Source organism: Salvelinus fontinalis, chromosome 28 (genome assembly GCF_029448725.1).
Source record: "Salvelinus fontinalis isolate EN_2023a chromosome 28, ASM2944872v1, whole genome shotgun sequence".
NCBI lineage: Eukaryota > Metazoa > Chordata > Actinopteri > Salmoniformes > Salmonidae > Salvelinus > Salvelinus fontinalis.
The window spans coordinates 2,651,310-2,669,978 of record NC_074692.1 but is presented as its reverse complement, the minus strand read 5'-3'; the positions used below and the strand labels follow the sequence as shown (position 1 = coordinate 2,669,978).

General features: G+C 44.1%; 1 protein-coding gene across 4 annotated transcripts in view; it reads right to left on the bottom strand.

The window, feature by feature from the left end:
• LOC129825956 (serine-rich coiled-coil domain-containing protein 1-like) overlaps nucleotides 1–18,669 on the bottom strand; it is a 102,678-nt gene that overhangs the window by 57,920 nt on the left and 26,089 nt on the right. For all 4 annotated transcript variants that reach the window (XM_055886125.1, XM_055886126.1, XM_055886124.1 and 1 more), the window contains exons 6-9: nucleotides 9,601–9,757; nucleotides 7,227–7,304; nucleotides 4,549–4,626; nucleotides 2,687–2,764 (exon numbers count right to left, since the gene is read on the bottom strand). In XM_055886125.1, the coding sequence (XP_055742100.1) occupies nucleotides 2,687–2,764; nucleotides 4,549–4,626; nucleotides 7,227–7,304; nucleotides 9,601–9,757 (391 nt within the window). The remainder of the gene's footprint in view (nucleotides 1–2,686; nucleotides 2,765–4,548; nucleotides 4,627–7,226; nucleotides 7,305–9,600; nucleotides 9,758–18,669) is intronic.

The window sequence follows — 18,669 nt, the reverse complement described above, 5'->3', positions numbered from 1 at the left end:
CAGGCGCCTCTCGGAATGCTGAAAGTGTTGGGAATGGAGTTCAGGGCCGAGGAGAGATGTGAGAGCCCAGCAGGGTGAAGTTTGATGTCCGAGTTGAAATGGTCGCCATGTACCTTTGCACAGGTGTTTACAGAGCAGTGGAGAGCAGGAGGATTGCATTGCCAGGGCTTGGTGGCCTGCTCCCAGCACAGAATCCCCGCTGGCATCTGGCTGGCACATGGGACAGGGATGCCAGTCTGCTCCATGTTCATGGAGCCTCTTTAATAAGTGCTGTCATTCCACTAAAAACTGATTTATGACTGCAAGAGGAATCTTCTGGAAAAAAGGCAATCCATGTAACATCTTATCTCCCCTATAGAGGGGGACTAAATGTTCGCTTAAGTGTTTTTCCATTTAAATGACTGTCTACAACAGCTTACAGGCAACACTATAAATTCCCGGGCTTTTAGCGGTACCCTTCATCCTTTTAAGTAGCGACAACAGTGACCACAAGGAGACTGGAGAGAGGGGCACAGAGAAAAGAAAGAGGGAAGAGAGCTGCACAGTACTTTTGTACTTTTGATTCCCTAAAAAATGTCCCTCTTAAGAATGCTTACTTCTCCAAGCCAATTTAATGCGCAATCTCAATCGATTCAAGCTCCTGAAAAACCTTTCAAATACCCTGTACCTCGAGCTCTTAAGTCTCTGCAGGACATCAAATAGCCTCTCCGTCTGGCAACACATTCGCTCTACTCTTTTTCTTTCTCCCCCTCTCAGTGCTGGAAATCCTTAAATAGTATCTGAAGACGCGAGAGGCTTCACCATCTATTAATTCTGCTGAGTCATTCGACTGCCTTGCTCATGCATTTGCTATCTACACTTGAAGCGCGTATTTTCAAACTCAATTCTTCCTCTCTTCATTGGTTCACCTATGTAGGAACATGCACTTCCGGCTGTGTGATGCGTGGGTGCTTGGCCCAACAACTTTCCTGAGACTTTGAGAAGTCTTTGCTCCAGAGCCTTGGTTCTTTTGGAGCGGGTGGACAGGACTGATGACCAAAACAGAGTGAACACAGGGCAGTCTGGTGGTGGTATGTGGCTGGACGGAGAGTACAGTGCTTGCTCTGCCTCTCCCTGTAAGTGAATTAGCTCCAATGGAGAGAGGGAGAAAGTGCTCCAAAAAAATAAGACGTCCTCCTGAAGTCACACCAGCCTTCGAAATAGCTGACCCACTTGTAGACACACTTTAGATAACTGCCTGTCCTCGATGTTGTAACCTATAAAAGGTTTGCAGTATATACGCACAGGAGCCTGAAGATGGCAACTCGTCTGCTGCTGCTACTACTGCTGCTGCTGTTGTTGAGTAAAAGTAACCTGTAAAACCTTGGGAGCGGTAAAAACGTGGTCATGTGGAACGCTACAGTACATGAGACAGCTGATGTATCGAGACGATACACGCGTATCTTCATGACACACCACTTCAACTCCATTACCCCAAGCAAGAAGAGGGAAAACTTCAGAAAAGCAGTCCTTAAGACTTACGCAATAACATAATATATGCAAGCTTTCTTCATCGGCACAATCTCCAATTCGCCCGTGTTCCTTTCAGCGATGACACTCAAGGCCAAGTATAATGGGGTGATGACACATTTGTGTTGCATTAGGCCCCGAACCAGTGGAGGCAATTACAGGGGGCCATTTGAATGTACATTATGGAAGCACATTAGTAAGAACAGCAAACAAAGACTAGAGACATTTAATGAGAAAAATATATACACGAGCCTATCTTTGTATGGGCAGAGGAATGCATCGCCCACTAAAACCCATGTCAGAGTGATAGAAAATTAATGATTCCGATGATGAACCCCACTCTCAGTGCTTTTTCCACTGCTTAGCTGTATGCAAACATTGTGTGATGCCAGCCATATAAATGTGCGATAAGAGAACCCCTCCACTAAGACCAGCCCGTTACAGCCTTAACTAAATGATTAAGTGACCATTTTGGTCCATATGTGCTTCGCCACACTGTACAGACAAACCTTTTTAGTACGAGTAACTCTGAAATTTAACCTAATCGTTAGGCACATGAAATGAAAGAACACAGGAGCACACATAGCCACGGACATTTAGTCAGTCACATCGTGCCGTTTCCAGATGTGCTCTTAAAATCTACTTAAGCTGTCATTTCTTTGGTTGTCTCTAATTTTTTTTGCAAAAAGTAAGCCATACTTAATATCGTGAGGAAAACGTGAACACAACATGTGCTATCTATGTCTGTTGATGGGCACTGTGTGTGTGTAAAGGAGTATGTAGCTTAGTTAAGAACCATATCCATTGTCATTGTGTGCATGTGAAGTGGGGAATGTTTCCAGAGACAACAAGAAAGACAAACTCACTATGCTTTTTTTGTTGCTATTATAGAGATGCCTCATTTTAGGCAGTCATCTGTTAAGCCCCGTGGTCCCAACACCCTCGGCCAGGCAAGTTGAACAGAATACTGGGCCGGACCCAGAGCTCTCATAGAATAGAAAGCACTTTACAATGGGAGTGAGATACCGCTGAGGCTGCTGAATGTCTAAGACATCTCCAAAAGGAAAGATCTATGGGAGGCCATATTCCATTTGAAAAGAGACAGATGCTAAACGGCAGGGGTGCCCCAACAGTTCCATTTGGATCTCTGTTCTAGCAGAGTGATCTGTGGACTCACCTCTGGTCCAAGAGGGTCAGTCTGCGTAGTTCGGTCAGGTTTTTGGCAGGTGGGCTTCAGGGCAGCTTTGGCACTCTCCTGCACGCAGAACACACAGACCAACGTCAGAGACGGTCACTCATACTACGGCCCAGAGTTCTTCCTGGTCAGGTCATGCGGTCAGGAACAACTCCCAGCCTACATAGTTAGTGCCAGGAGTTGTCCTGACCATGTGGTTTGACTATGAAAAATCACAGAACCTAGTAGTATTACTACTACCTCTTTTTAGTGCATGCGGTTTAAGAACACCACATGCCAAAAAAGCACCACAGAAAATATTCCATTCCATCCAACAAACCCCTAAAATCACTGGGGCAGGAATGTTTTTTTGAAAGACATGCAGGGAGAATTTCGTCAGCAAATATTGAACCACGTTAGCTCGCAAAGTGCACCAAAAAATAAAAAACTGACAGGGAGTGCTGGCCAATGTGCTGCAAGGTCTTACTCGGGCAAAATGAATGCTCCTCAGTGGACAGATTTGGCTAAAGAGCTGCCGTTTCCTTGAAAATCCAGCCCTTTTCTGAGGGGCTGCTTACGATTCTGCTGCAATGCTGCTGGTGAGTGTTACGTTCTGTTAATATCAATTCTACCAATTAGGGTTCAGAAATCTGAGGCATATGCCCTGAATTTAAGTGAGGTATGCTGTCGTAGCAGACATGGCTGGTGTGTGTAGCATGCAATCTGCCGGAGAGTGAGTATCGTCACACCAACCGCGCCAGATTTCAAACAGTACGGGGGCTTCCAAAATCCCTCGTCTTTGGCTGAGATCCTCAACTCACGAGGAACCTGATTGATTGGGCCATCCTTATCTGAGCTGGGCCAACAACACATTGCTCAGTCTGTGTTTTCCTATGGACCATATGGTAGTCTGAGGAGAAGGATAGAGGAGCAATTGGTACCTAGAACCAGAATGTGCAAGTACACAGATGTCAAAACAAGAACCGACCCTATGGAGCATGAGGCATGTGACAAAGAAAAGACGATGTGTGAAGCCTCCGGAGCAACGTATCAAATTATATTCTTTCTCAGAGCAATATATCAACTTGACAACAGCTCTACAAACCCTCCCAAAATACTTGACATTCCAGTCTTGCATTTAAAGCATTCTGGGTTTTGATCCGATTCCAACATTCCAAACATGATTTATTTGTTTAACTTTTTTGTAGCTTTCTAAAATTTGGTCAAAGCAGATTAAAATTAGCATTCAACAACACTGTACTTTCCCCCTTCATATTTCTCTTTCATTTATATTAACGACAGGGAGAGGAGAGAGCAATGCTGCATGTGATAGGCTGGAGAAAGTCATAAACAAGGAAACAAATGGGTGGGGGTGTTACTACTATTAGAAGAGTCTCCTCAGTGCCCTCTGCTGTTGTCATGGACTCCCCCACTTCACTCGCTCGTCGTCGTCGTCATCATCCACACTAGTGGTGAGTAGCTAATATTTTTTGTTGTTCTCCCTGTATGTCCATCTAGCTCCTAACCATGTAATGCATATTATCCACAGTCTGTGTGTTTGTCTCTCAGAGCAGCCAGTCCAGGACACTCAGAGGAACTCCTACAAGCAGAGATGCTGTCTGTGTGCACCGTGCTGAGGTGTTCCATACCCAAAAGGAGCTGCTATGTCAATCGGACCAAGTTGTTTCTGTTTTGCACAGGCAACTTTGAAAGACAGCACTTTTGTAATCCCGTATCCCATTCTGTATTTAATTGTACTCTATTGTATCGAAGTGATCTGAATTTCTAAATGGAAGACAACACACAAATTCAATGTTCAGACAGTCTTCTCAAACATTGTGGTAGCGCTACAGTACGCCTCTCACCAGTTCAGCCTGCAGTCGGAAGATCAGCTCATCCTTCTCCCTCAGCTGCCGCAGCAGAGCCTCTTCCCTCCCCGGCTCCTGGAAAGGAGTACAGACAAAGTCACATACAGTACTTCAGAAAGGGAATAAGTTAGGGGAGGTGAACACTGAGCCACCACAGCACTACCCTAGAGTTGGTGATGGCTAGAATGTGGATTTGTAACATAATACAGTGGTCTGTGTTCTAAGTGAACAGGGAGGCGGACAAAGGAGTGAAAATTGTGTGGAGAGTACATGCAAGGACTCCTCTGGTAAACTATGACCGCAGCCATTAAAGATAGGGGAGAGAGGCACTTCCAAAGACAGGAGAGGATGGAGCAGGCCCTAGGCAGGAGAGACCATGGCAGGAACCATACACCCACTCACACAACCAAGATGGCCCACTTCAAAACGCCCTGGTCTAGAGAGAGCGAGCAAGAGCGAGTGAGAGTGAAACAAAAGTCCACCAACACGGAGCCAAGAAAATGGCGTATGGCACGAATGCAGAAAAACTAGAACAATGTGGCTGTGAGTTACATAAGGCAAGTTGAGGCCAATCAATCTCTTGCCCAGAACCCCCGGCAGATACTTTGTGCAAAGGTCCTCAACCCTTGCTGCGCTTTCTCAGGCGGCCATGTTGTTTATGAAATCTGTACCGATTGCTCAATGTGCACTTTGGATGAGTTGCCCTTACTGATGTTCTGCTATAATGAGAGCCCTGGCAGATCCCTTCAAAAGAAAGGTAAGCTCAAGGCAATGGATGGGCAACAACATTATAAGACCATTAGTCTGTTACCAAACTATCATACCATGTGTTCTAAGTAACCCCATGTTGCAAACTTGAATTGGCTTAGTGCCTTCTGCTGCTATATGCCCGTTATTTATTTGCTTTGGGTTTCTCACACAACCTCAAACGTCTCTGTCAGTCACTGTTTTCTGACCCACTGTTACTGCGCTCTCCTTCTTAACAGTTTGTTTCTTTCTGAAATAGACCTTGCTATGCACATGTTCAAACTAAATGTCAATATTATAAGCCAGATAATGCCATGAAAGCCTGTGTTTTTGTCCCCCTTAGGTGGGGTCATGTCCCGAGGAGGTCACAGAGTAAACAAGGAAATGAAACACCCTCTAAACCTTCGCCTGAGGGGAATCCTTAATTCTGTCTCCATTAGAGATGTTCAATGAGAGGCACTTTATCTCTACATTACCATAGCTAGGACCTCTGGGGGTGGGGGGGGGGGGGAGTGAGAGAGGGTCCCAGTCCCACAGACTCGCAGGGAAGCACAGCAGCACACTACCCTCCATCACCCCTATGAATAAACAGAACATTACGTATGCAGCATCTCTCCGTCCTCACAATTATCCTGACCACCCAAGGTTAACAGAGTTGGGCTCAATGTCTGTATCAGGGTTGGGCTCAATTCCAATTCCAAACATAAATATTTTCATCAGCGATCCATTGAGGAAAATTGTCATTTCAATTTACTTCCCGAATTGACTGAATTAAACAAGAATTGGGGGGGGTTGAATGCTTACAGCACATGTGGCCGGGCCATGACAAGAAACAGCAGTTGGCACAGTTGCCAAAGCTGCCAAAGTTTTCTAAAAAGTTCAGGTTTATCTGCAGGCTTATCTGGCCTCTGGACAGACTGTCAGAAAGTGCTGCCTGTCCTGCCACCTGTTTGTACAGAGACAACACAAAAGTGTAGCGTTTGGGGAAAAGGTTATGCGGAACACATCAGGCAATTGATGAGCTTGGCATTTCAATGAGATCGCCTCCACCCGAGGAGGAGCAGTGAAAAAAGCTGTGCTCTCCACGGGAGCCGCTTTCCGAGGGCGCTAATTATAAAAAGGCAGGGATAACAAATGTTCCCTAAAGGAAGTTTTTGCTCAAAGTAGGACAAGGAGTGACACGGTTTCGTCTCAGGTGGGTTGCGGGGTTTTATTTTTAAACTCAGATTTTTCTGGAACGTCAGGACGAGACCCATCCGTCTCCCCTGTCATCCAACACAACGTCAAATGCATGGGCTCCTATTCTCAGCTCCCTCCCCCTCCCTCTCCATGCGAAGAGAAGGTAGGAATGGACCAGAGCGTCACACAGCGCTCTGCCTGTGCAGTGTTACTGCTCTTGCTGGTGCCATAGTTCCATGTAGGTCAGTAAGGAGGACACACACACACAGAGACACACACAGACCTAATTTCCACTCCTGTGCTCTCCGCCCCAAAAGCGCAACAAAAACTCTGCCGCCCGCCACCAAACTAAATCCCCTTTTCCTCAGAAACCCTGACAAAAGCCCATTTGATAAACCTCCCCTGCCACCCCAAGACTTTCCCAAAGGGATTAATGAGATCATCTCATTGAGATCAAATTCCACTGATGCCATGGCTGAGAAAGACTCAGCCCCGTCAAGTTTCTATGGCACTTTAAGAAGCAGAAGGACTGGAAAATGTTCCTGGGCATGCCGAGAGAAAGCAGGCATGAAAGAAGATCTAACTCACAAACAAATCACTTAAAAGAACTCTGCGGGTAGTAGAAAACACTTCTGAATGTGTTGAGGCTCGAAAAAGCACTACTTGTACATGTATACAGCATGGCATAGATAGGTACCGGTTGTGGTTGAGCCTTGCGAAACAGAGTTGTTAGCTGTAAAAACAGTTACCTTTAGGGGCAGTGACTTCTCACTACAGGGGCTGATGGGGAGAGAATGGAGGCTGCTTGCAGGACTTGTGTCAGTGCTCTGAGGAGGGTGAGAGAGAAGGTGACATTTAGAAAGAAACTGGAAAAAAACATCAATAACATGAGCACATTAAAAAACTGTGACATTCACAATTTCGAAATGTTACCATATTGTTTTGAGGTGAGCGGATAAAATATGTCACAAGAAATAGGAATGTGACTAAATACACAGCAATGGGTAGCTGAAACATGAGCTCTTAAAATAACTTGCCGCCTTCTTGCCCTTTACAGTGACATCAAGACTATTGTACAGTGACTATTCTGTCACATGTAGGTTCAGTTGTACACTTATCTATTAACATACATCAATACATAGATTGCCCAAACTGGGTAATAGTCGTCATATATTATGTGTTTGGATGCCCCCTTTCAGAGAAGCAGTCCTATGTCCACTTAAAAGGTGCAACGTAGTCAGACTAGTCCGGCCCGATTGTGTCAACTTTCATCAATGTGTATCCCACATGCAGGTTTAAGGTCTACATTTTTCTACAGGCTTGCGTGGAAATGTCTGAACAATTAAATAAGGTGCAATTTCGGCATGGCACTGCCCTGAAAGCATTCATAGACATGCTTTTCTCCTTATTTGAGGTGCCAGAGCTCAGTGACCAGAGATGATAAATTAATAACATGGCCCTCGGCCCACTTCGATAGAGTATTTAATCATCATATTCAAATTAGGAAATGTAATGCTTCAAATGACTAAATGCTTTTTACCCCTTTAAAAACTTGACTTTAGGTATTAGGAGCCTCTGAAAAGCATGCGGTGCAATAAGATTCTTTTGGCTGAGCAGAGATGCCCCGCACTGCTATGTTATATCCAATATTAGAGCGTTTTATTCTGGATGTGGAGAGGATGAAACACCACAGAGCGGGAACGGAGAAGAAAAACAGCCAGGTCTCAATATCACGAGGTCAAGCAAATAAAATGCAAAGTAAATAAACAAGTCATTCTTATTTCTTGTTACCGAGCGGTCTTGTTACATACGGCGATGGAAGGCAGCACATTTGCAAGTTAATGAGAGTACGGAGTCAGCAGAGAGGGCAAACAATTTCCTCTTCAATATTCATGTTCTTCTGTTGTGTGCTCCTCTCTGGCCCTTCTCCTGTACAGCCTCTAATTGTTAATGTAGACTTAAATTTTATCTGGCTGATGGGTCTTTTTGAGAAAAACGCAAAAAGACGAACAAATAACAGAGAGAATCAGACAGTGCATCATTGGACTCGCATTGTGATCTTTTTGTGTTGGCTTGGATCTCAGTTTAAAACACAGCAGCTACTAGCAGGTGCTACTAGGGGGAGATGACCTTCAAAGCAACACAGGATGTTGTGAATTACTGCTTGGCCAGCAGTGCCTAATGTCTTGTCACCAAGGAATATAATCATTCTGCTACTGTTAGAGGCACTGTTTTTCTACCAGAGCAGCCACGCTTGGTACTGTAGGACTGGTTCTGGTCCACGGTTATTGTGGAATGGATTCCAAGAATTAAATGTTAACCAAACACCGTGGAGTCTGCTGTGTGATTTCTCAGTTAATTAGCCATTACACAAATAGCTAATCACATTTATAATAGTGGGATGTAATTTGATTGCGTTTCCCTAGCCACTCTAGATACTATCCATTCCCAGAATTAAAACCCCCATTAAATACACAAAGGCATTTAAAAAGCTGCGGAGGGCATGGCGTCAGGCTGAGGCTTTAACAAGCTCCAGGCTTCACTGTGTGACAACGCCAAAAGCACACAGCTATTTAAATGAACAAATGTAAATTACTTCCAGCACTTGTTTTTGAGGTTTAAATATACCATGTTCAGAGCTGATAGAGCAGAATACTGGTAGAGACTGGCTGGTATTGGGACTGCTGTGCTGCTGCTACTGCTGGGGCATCCACCATTCTGCTGTAGGCTACATCATGTGTTGCTATCAAATGGATGATTGAGTTACTAATGCCCATTATCTAGGACCTTTGTAATCCATGGGTATGACAGTTTCTATCGACTACTATGTAGTTATGAATGAACTTGCAGGGGGAAGAGCCATGTTTACCCTATTCCTCCACCCCCCTTGCTTGCGTACTGCAGTGAGTGGAGTGTAAATTCAAATCTGGACGTCGAAGCCAGTTCCACTGCTGATTTTCATTCTTCCCCTCTAATCAAAGACTGATTTAAACCTGGCTGGGAAACCAAGTGTGTGCAACTAATTATCAGGTAGAACAGAAAACCAGCAGGACCCTGGACATCTAGGCTCTGATTTGAATACCCCTGGTGTAAGGTGTGACAGGTGGTACTACTGCAGCCTACCTCCTGCAGGGTCCTCCGGAGGCGCAGCAGCAGGGTCTTGACGGAAGTGCAGTCCTGCTGCATCAGCCTGAGGGGTAGTGCCTCCAGCCCCGGGGCCTCGTCCTCCCGGCCCAGGCACCAGTCAGACGGCAGCAGGGTGGTCGGCCGGCAAGGCTCCCTGGAACACAAGCACAGAAGCACCACCTTCACACCCACAAATCGGAACAAACATGCACAGAAGGGGGGGCATATTCACAGATAGCTCCTAACTTAAAATACTACAGTTGCAAAGGAGAACAAATGTGCCAAAGTCCTATTTATTCACTATTATAAACTGGGTGGTTTGAGTCCATTGGCTGAAAGCCATGGTATATCAAACCGGATACCCCGGGTATGGGAGAAAAAGAAATTACTAATAATATTTTTTTAGTCTTGTAATTATGTTGGTAACCAGTTTATAATAGGAATAAGGCACCTCGGGGGTTGTGGTATATGGCCAATATACCACGGCTAATGGCTGTATCCAGGCAGTCCGCGTTGCGTCGTGCGTAAAAAGAGCCCTTAGCCATAGTATACTGGCCATATACCACAACTTCTTTTTGCTTAAATACACAATTCAAATCATTGAAAATAAAGTAGTATGTCCTACACTGTTTGTTCGTTGATTAGGGCTCACCTAAAGAGTCCCTTTACAACATCCTTTACCAATAGGCCTACAGCATCTTAAATGTATTGTGGGCTGAACATAGCATTTTAAAAGACAGAAAGCACTTTCTTTAATGACACGTTATCTAATGCAGAGTTCAAACAGAATCTAGACTCATCTCAAATGGACTGGTTGAGAGTTTGCCAGTTGTGTTCAGAGATTAGAACACTAGAGCCTGTTCACACAGAAAAACAAAACAGTTGACGAGATGAGTCTACATTCTCTCCGAGGGCCTGTGTGAACTTCGCTTAAAAGAGTTGCTCCGTCTGATGATAAACCCCCCTTCATCATGCAGCCAAAGAGGTCCAGGTGTCACTTCAGAGTTGCTCCAAATAGGCAGCCGAGAAAATGAACCATGTCCGCAAATATAAATTGGATCCACTTCCTCGTTTGAGATAATACTTCATTCCCGGGAGGACAGGAGCTGTGATGAATTATTTCATATGAGCGATTACCATCGCAGATATTAGGTGTAAAAAGGAATCTGAGTGGTCCTCGTAAAACATTGCTCAACTGTGTTCGAGACATTGCATTAGAGTTTCCACCTGACCAGAGTTTGAGCAATGAGAGATTAATGGTGTCCAGATAACTTTATCAACAGTTGAATCCGTCATTTCACTTCCTTACCCTCCTCCGCAAAATGGAGATGTGGGGATTGGGATGTTTTGATTGCAAACAAAATTGACTGCGGCCCCAAATTCGCTCCAGTTGGTTCTCTACCTACGCAGGCCATTGTCGAAGAAGACCGTGAGTGAGTTGGATATCTGAGCGATACATAACAGACTGTCATTGAAAGGAAGGCCTTTACACGGACATTTATTTTTCATACTGTTGACTTTTTTTTTTTTACACTGCTGTGTTGTGCGACATGACATTTTCCAAAGTTGAGCGACAACAAAGAGAGCTTGCGACTGCATGCAACAACAACACAAAAACAAATCAGGAGGCTCTAGCTCATTATAAAACAGTATTCATAACACCTAGACCAGGAGAGTTTTAGCACGGACATTGAGATGCATTCGGTTCACCAATGCTTTATTGGCACAAAAGACCATCCAAGACGAGTGTTTAGTTGGGAAAACTAGTAGCAAAAACGTCTCGTCATAATACTCTCGTTTGCAAGCCGCAACAATTAAAACATAGTCAAGCGTTCAAATGTCCCCAGAAGCACTTACATTGACATGTTTTCTATAGGTAGTGATGAGAGAGTGGGTCTACACAGAACACCTGACTAAAGACATGATCCATCACACAGGCCTCCTCTGATTTCCTGCCTGTCGACCAATCAGGCCACATGGAGCCTCTCCCTCCCAAAACAAACACAGAAACTATAGATTTCAGAAATGCGGAGAAGTCAAGATGAAAGTCTTCTTTTAACGGATTAACATTAAGCATAAATTGCTCAAGGGGATGCGGATGAATGTGGTCTGAAATATTTCAGTCATCAATGCTTACGTCTACATGATGCCACAGATGAATTGGTTTGCTCTCCTGAGGTGAGTGTGCAGTGGCTGGTTCTGTGTGTGTTGGAGCCATGGAGGACTCACATCTCAGCACTGATGTTGGGTGATTAGGCCTGGCTCGCAGTATGCGTTCCAATTCATCCCGAAGGTGTTAGATGGTTGAGGTCAGGCTCTGTGCAGGCCAGTCAAGTTCTTCCACACCGATCTCGATAAACTATTCCTGTATAGACCTCGCTTTGTGCACAGGGGCATTGTCATGCTAAAACAGGAAAGGGCCTTCCCCAAACTGTTGCCACAAAGTTGGAAGTACAGAATCTAGAATGTCATTGTATGCTGTAGCGTTAATATTTCCCTTCAATGGAACTAAGGGGCCTAGCCCACACCATGAAAAACAGCCCCAGACCATTATTCCTCCTCCATCAAACTTGACAGTTGGCACTATGCATTTGAGCAGGTAGCGTTCTCCAGGCATCTACCAAACCCAGATTTATCGGTCTGTCCGAGACCGCATTTACACTGCTCCAGAGTCAAATGGCGCCGAGCTTTACAACACTCCAGCCGACCCTTCGCATTGCGATCATAGGCTTGTGTGCGGCTGCCCGGCCATGGAAACCCATTTCAGGAAGCTCCCAATGAACAGTTCTTGTGCTGGCATTGCTTCCAGAGGCAGTTTGGAAATTGGTAGTGAGTGTAGAAATGATTTTTACTCCAGAATTCGGTGGTCCCGTTCTGTGTGCTTGTATGGCCTACCACCTTGCGGTTGAGCCGTTGTTGCTCCTAAACATTTCCACTTCATAATAACAGCACTTACAGTTGACCGGGGCAGCTCTAGCAGGGCAGAAATGTAAAAAACTGACTTGGAGAGATGGCATCTTATGACAGTGCCACGTTGAAAGTCACTGAGCTCTTCGGTAAGGCCATTCTACTACCACTGTTTGTTTATGGAGATTGCATGGCTGTGTGTTCAATTTTATACACCTGTCAGCAACGGATGTGGCTGAAATAGCGAAATCCACTCATTTGAAGGGGTGTCCACATACTTTTGTATATATAGTGTATGTATGCAGCTGCAGACAGTCTCCTCAGCAAGATGATGAATAACCTACAGGAGGCGTGATGTCTCTCCTTAGGACGATCAATCTTGTCACTTCGTCAAGGCTGTGGATTAGGGCTGATAGCCAGTGTCCTCTGGTCTGTCTCTGGGTGCTTGTGCTGTAGGCCTGTAGTGGATAAACAGAGCAGGGCAGGCACAGAGCAGACCAAGCCAGGCACCTGCAGACACTAGGACTACTACAGGATGTGACTGGCTGTCAACTTACCAACGCTGCAATACAAAGCTTTCTTTGCAGAAACATTCAACGGGATCCATTTCACTATTCTGAAAAATCCAATTAACTTTGGAGTTTAAATATTTTGACTGAACTCCCGCAGAAAATGATTTCTTGTGCTCAGGGCAACATGTTTCTCTTTTTGTAAATGCTTTCCATTTCCAGAGAAGGCCAACTGACAAATACTTACACGTAGTCAAATGAATTATGGCTGCCTAAAAAGCATTAGCTAGGACTGCAATAAATATGAATAAATCTTTGTCACTCACCAGGCTGCATTGTCCTCACAACACAGAGTCAATTAACATTGAGACTGTCGACCAAAGGCAGAGTGTCCTGGGCTGCTTTCATCTCTCAACATAAGCATTCTGTACCAACACTACGGTGAGTGTATTGCCTATTCTCCCAGCCAGACACACAGCAGGCCACATAATTCAATGCTCCACAGGATTGGTGGTAAACCATCTGTCGTGGGATGTTGTTGTGCTTTCCCCAAAATTAGCTATTTCCCCAAAAATGTATGTTGTTGCCCCAGTTAGACGGTTTAAGGGAAAGAAGTCATTACCAGTTATCGATTTTGTCAAGTATTACCCTAAAATACAGTACCTCTATCTAGCCAGGATTGTGAACAATTCAGACTTCTGGTATTTGTAATTGTTGTATTTCCTAATTGTAGTTATGTTTGTATTCTTCTAAATCTTTGACTATGGCTACATGTGAAGTCCTCCAATCAGCTGTACCGTATTCTCCCACAGAACCTGAACTTTTTCCTGATAGGCCTAATTGGACTTGGACTGTGTGTATGTGCGTGCTTGTGTGTATGATGGGCAACATGTGATGGCTGGGACACATGAGCTCTTGGCACGGGATGAACTGCAAGGATTTAAAACTCTCTGAATTAGGGCCTGATGTGTTTGTGCTCCAAGCACATTTATGTTGATTTGTTTATTCTAAAGATGTGGGGGCCTGTTAACCATTTACAAACCCAAAAGCCTCGTAAAATTTGTGAGGGCATTTGCCTACTAGTCTTGACATGCACTGTACAGTCACCCAAAAAACATGCAACTCTCGACTCTCCATGTCTCCGTCACAACGCAATGTGTGCATAAAAACAATGAGAAACCAAGGTGGTGGAAGACATAAATGCTGTTTAGAAAGGACCAGGGTCCTCACAACAAATGGACCATGTCTATGTATCACTGGTTGGTTGGTGGTGAAAGGACAGAGGATGATGAATCTCATATCTAGGCCAGGTTTCGGGCCACGACTTTCTCCTCCTACAGTAATTAGCTGCTTGCACACGAGACTGCCGTGTAAACATGTGCATGCTCCCGTGCGTGGCACCCTTCTCCCCTGTCACACGGCATCAACATTAGGAGCTTGCCATCAGGGTACGCCTGCGATTCCACCACTCGGCATCATCTTTAAAAACGCTACATCTGGCAAGATCGACCCGTTCAGGACATCATCGCCACATATGCCGCCCATAACTCAGTGCAATCGTCTCAAGTGAGAGAGAAAGCGCAAGTAAAGAACAAATCAGAGAAATAAAGCAATTAACCAAGAGTTTTTTTGTCAAGCAACTAAAATAAGCCTTCACATGGGCTTAATAAACATATGGCTGCTGTCAAACAGCCACTGGTTTTGCCTTATGGATTGATCTGGACACCATCAAATGTTTGCGAGCCCTTCACTTGGTCAATATGTCTTCTGAATAGTAAAAAAGTGTAACGAAAAGCCTGAGACAGTTCACATGGCAACAAGCAAATTGAAAGGGTGGAAATTTGATTTCAAATATGGCAGTCGACTGTGGTATTTTGGACGCAGTAATTGCAGAATAATTGCAATAATCAGAGCGTACTGCAGTTATACTGCACTCTGACAGCAATCTTTTTTCGTAAGCATAAATTCGAAGGAGGGTAAAACAAATGTGTCTGAACTGAGGGGAACTTTGCGCTTCTGGGACACTCCAGTTCTGGAGCTGTGCGACCTTGCTCTGAGGTCAGGCGGGCCCCTGTCACTGACAGTACTCGGTGCCAAATCATTCCAAGCTCTGATTGGAAGAAAAAAAAGCTCTCTCTTTCCAGGTAGTCTCCAGGGTTGCGTTCATTAGGGCACACGTTTTAAAACGTTTTGGAAACAAAAACAATGACAATAATTTCTCATTGGACTTCAGATAGCACATCCCCGTTTCGTGGAAGAGGCAACACCTCCAACACAGAAACTATGTGGTAACACAGCAGTTGCGAATAAAAGTCGCCCACATGAAAGTACAGCGAGACAAAGTAACAATCTGCATCCAACACTTGTCAGGCAGGAAATAATGAAGGCAATAACAAACTACACTGCAAATCTTTATTGTTGACTCTATAAGCTCAAATAAGCCTATCCTCCAAGTGTGCGGCCAAATCAACAATATTGCTAAATCTGCCACGGTGCACATATACACAATAATGGCAGGTGTTGTTTTAGCAGATATCTACTACTGAGGGAAAAGTGCACAAAATGTATTCTATGAATACGTCCCTGTTATGCTGGTTCCCTTTCAGTCAGTCAACTTCGGTACAACATACGCCTTCGGTTGAAGGATCTACAATCACGCCAGACAAGAACAAAGAAATACGCACCACGCTGGAAGCCCCGCCTTCCACAAGTGATACGCGTGAGGCTCGGATTCATTCCTTCAATTATTCTGCTCTTCACCTCTGTGTGAACAGGAACGATTCATGCTACAAAATAAAATGTCTAAAGCGAACAAAACAACGAAAGCTAACAAGCCGGGTTTGGGTTTGAGACATGCCCCAATGAATTAAAAGATACGTTTGTTGTCTTGTATGTCTCGGCACATGCTCAGGCAGCCCTCGCTCGAATTGGTTTGTGTGCGAGACTAGGGGACGGCGGGAAAGGTTCGCTTTTTCTGTTGGTCTGATGAAACAAAGATTGAACTCTTTTAGCCTGAATGCCAAGTGTCATGTCTGGAGGAAACCTGGCACCATCCCTACGGTGAAGCATGGTGGCGGCAGCATCATGGTGTGGGGGTTGTTTTTCAGTGGCAATGCGTGCACATGCGAACAGAAAGGAAAGTATGTATCAAAGTATTTCTAAACAAAAAATCGGATATTTTAAAAGTTGAGTTCATTTTCATTCTATTATCCATTGTCTATAGGCTATCATTGATTTTGACCCAATAGGCCTGACATTAACTCTTTCAAGGAGAATTCTGTTTTGATAGGGTTATTTTGCTTAACCTTTTCAGCCTACAAATAAATTTTAAAAAACTCTGCATCTCTGCCCAGCATGGCAAGAGTGGCCCGAAGGGTGGTTTAGCATCCATAGTGGCTTTGCAAGTGTGGAGAGGTTACTTTCCACTGCTGGCCTGCTCTCCAGGCACCATCACATGAGCCTGAAGGCACAGACTATGGCCAAACTCGTGTTCCTTAAAGTGAATTCAAAGGCCTAATTTTTGTTTCGTTTTTATTGAAGTCTAAGGTTGTCACAGCCTACAGTGCCTTTGTAAAGTATTTGTTACGTTACAGTACTTTAAGTACTTTGTTACGTTACAGCCTTATTCTAAAATGGATAAAAATAAATCCTCAGCAATCTACACACAATACCCATACAGACAAAATGAAATGTTTTAGACATTTTTGCAAATGTATTAAACATAAAAAGCAGAAATACCTTATTTACATAAGCATTCAGAACCTTTGCTATGAGACTCGAAATTGAGCTCAGATGCATCCTTCTTTCCATTGATCATCCTTGGGAGTCCACCTGTGGTAAATGCAATTCATTGGACATGATTTGGAAAGTCACACACCTGTCTATATAAGGTCCCACAGTTGGACAGTGCATGTCAGAGCAAAAACCAAGCTATGAGGTTGAAGGAATTGTCTGTAGACCTCCGAGACAGGATTGTGTCGAGGCACAGATCTGGGGAAAGGTACCAAAATATATTTCTGCAGCATTGAAGATCTCCAAGAACACAGTGACCTCCATCATTCTTAAATGGAAGAAGTTTGGAACCACCAAGACACTTCCTAGAGCTGACCGCACAGCCAAACTGAGCAATTGGGGGAGAAGGGCCTTGGTGAGGGAGGTGAGCAAGAACACTCTAAATAACTCAGGACCCAGACAAGTAGCCTAAGAAGGAATGAAAATGAATTATTTATGCTATATTATTATTAGCCTAGTATTTCAAGGCTATTACTTCAAGATTCTCTGGTCTGATGAACTCTTTGGCCTGAACGCCAAGTGTCACATCTGGAGGAAACCTGGCACCATCCCTACGGTGAAGCATTGTGGTGGCAGAATCATGCGGTGGGGATGTTTTCAGCAGCAGGGACTGGGCAACTAGTCAGGACCGAGGCAAAAATTAACGGAGCAAAGTACAGAGAGATCCTTGATGAAAACCTGCTCCAGAGCACTCAGGATCTCAGACTGGGAAGAAGGTTCATCTTCCAACAGGACAACGACCCTAAGCACATAGCCAAGACAACGCAGGAGTGGCTTCGTGACAAGTCTCTGAATGTCCTTGAGTGGCCCAGCCAGAGCCTGGACTTGAACCCGATTGAACATCTCTGGAGAGACCTGAAAATAGCTGTGCAGCACGCTCCCCATCCAACCTGACAGAGCTTGAGAGGATCTGCAGAGAAGAATGGGAGAAAGTCCCCAAATACAGGTGGGCCAAGCTTGTAGCGTCATACCCAAGAAGACTTGAGGCTGTAATCGCTGCCAAAGGGTGCTTCAACAAAGTACTGAGTAAGGGGTCTGAATACTTAGGTAAACTTAATATTTCAGTTTTTTATATATAAATAGCAAACATTTCTAAAATCCTGTTTTTGCTTTGTCATTATGGGGTATTATAAGGAGATTGATGTAAGGCTGTAATCTAACGAAATGTGGAAAAAGTCAAGGGGTCTGAATTTCAGAAGGCACTGTATGTGCAATTTATAGACTATAATAATTGAATACAACAAAATATTGTTTAAATGCTGAGCGCTTAATGTTCATGCCAGCCTACTGTGTCGCACTTACAAATTATTCACAACGTATTTATTTGTAGGCTATAGCCTTGAAATAATAGGCTAATAATAAATAAATAAATACATAATAGCCTAAATAATTCATTTTCATTCCTTCTTCGGCTACATGTCTGGCTCCTGACCTATTTGTACGCTGTTTAATTAGGTAGCCTATTAGATTAAGTAGCATATTTGAAATGAGCACTTCTTACTGTCACCTTTCATGTTGTTTATTAAAATACTTTTCATTTAAAATCATATGGTTTGGTTTCAATACATTAAAACCAAATGGTAGGTCCAGATAGTCACAAAAATACATGGGTGTTGGTTAAATTGTGATTTTAACAAATGGAGCGAATATGGATCAGCATTTTTTCTTTCTTCTTGTGAGCGAGAAGCGTTTTTTAGTGGAATGGTTGTTAAGGACATGAAGCGCTGGAGTGGTGAGCGATGAGCGGGATTGTGGACCGCTCAACTCAACTCAACTCCACTCACATGCTCTCGTCTGGCTTGGTGTGGATTTACAAATCAGAGAATTATAAAAAGCAGGAGAATATTTGATTAATTTG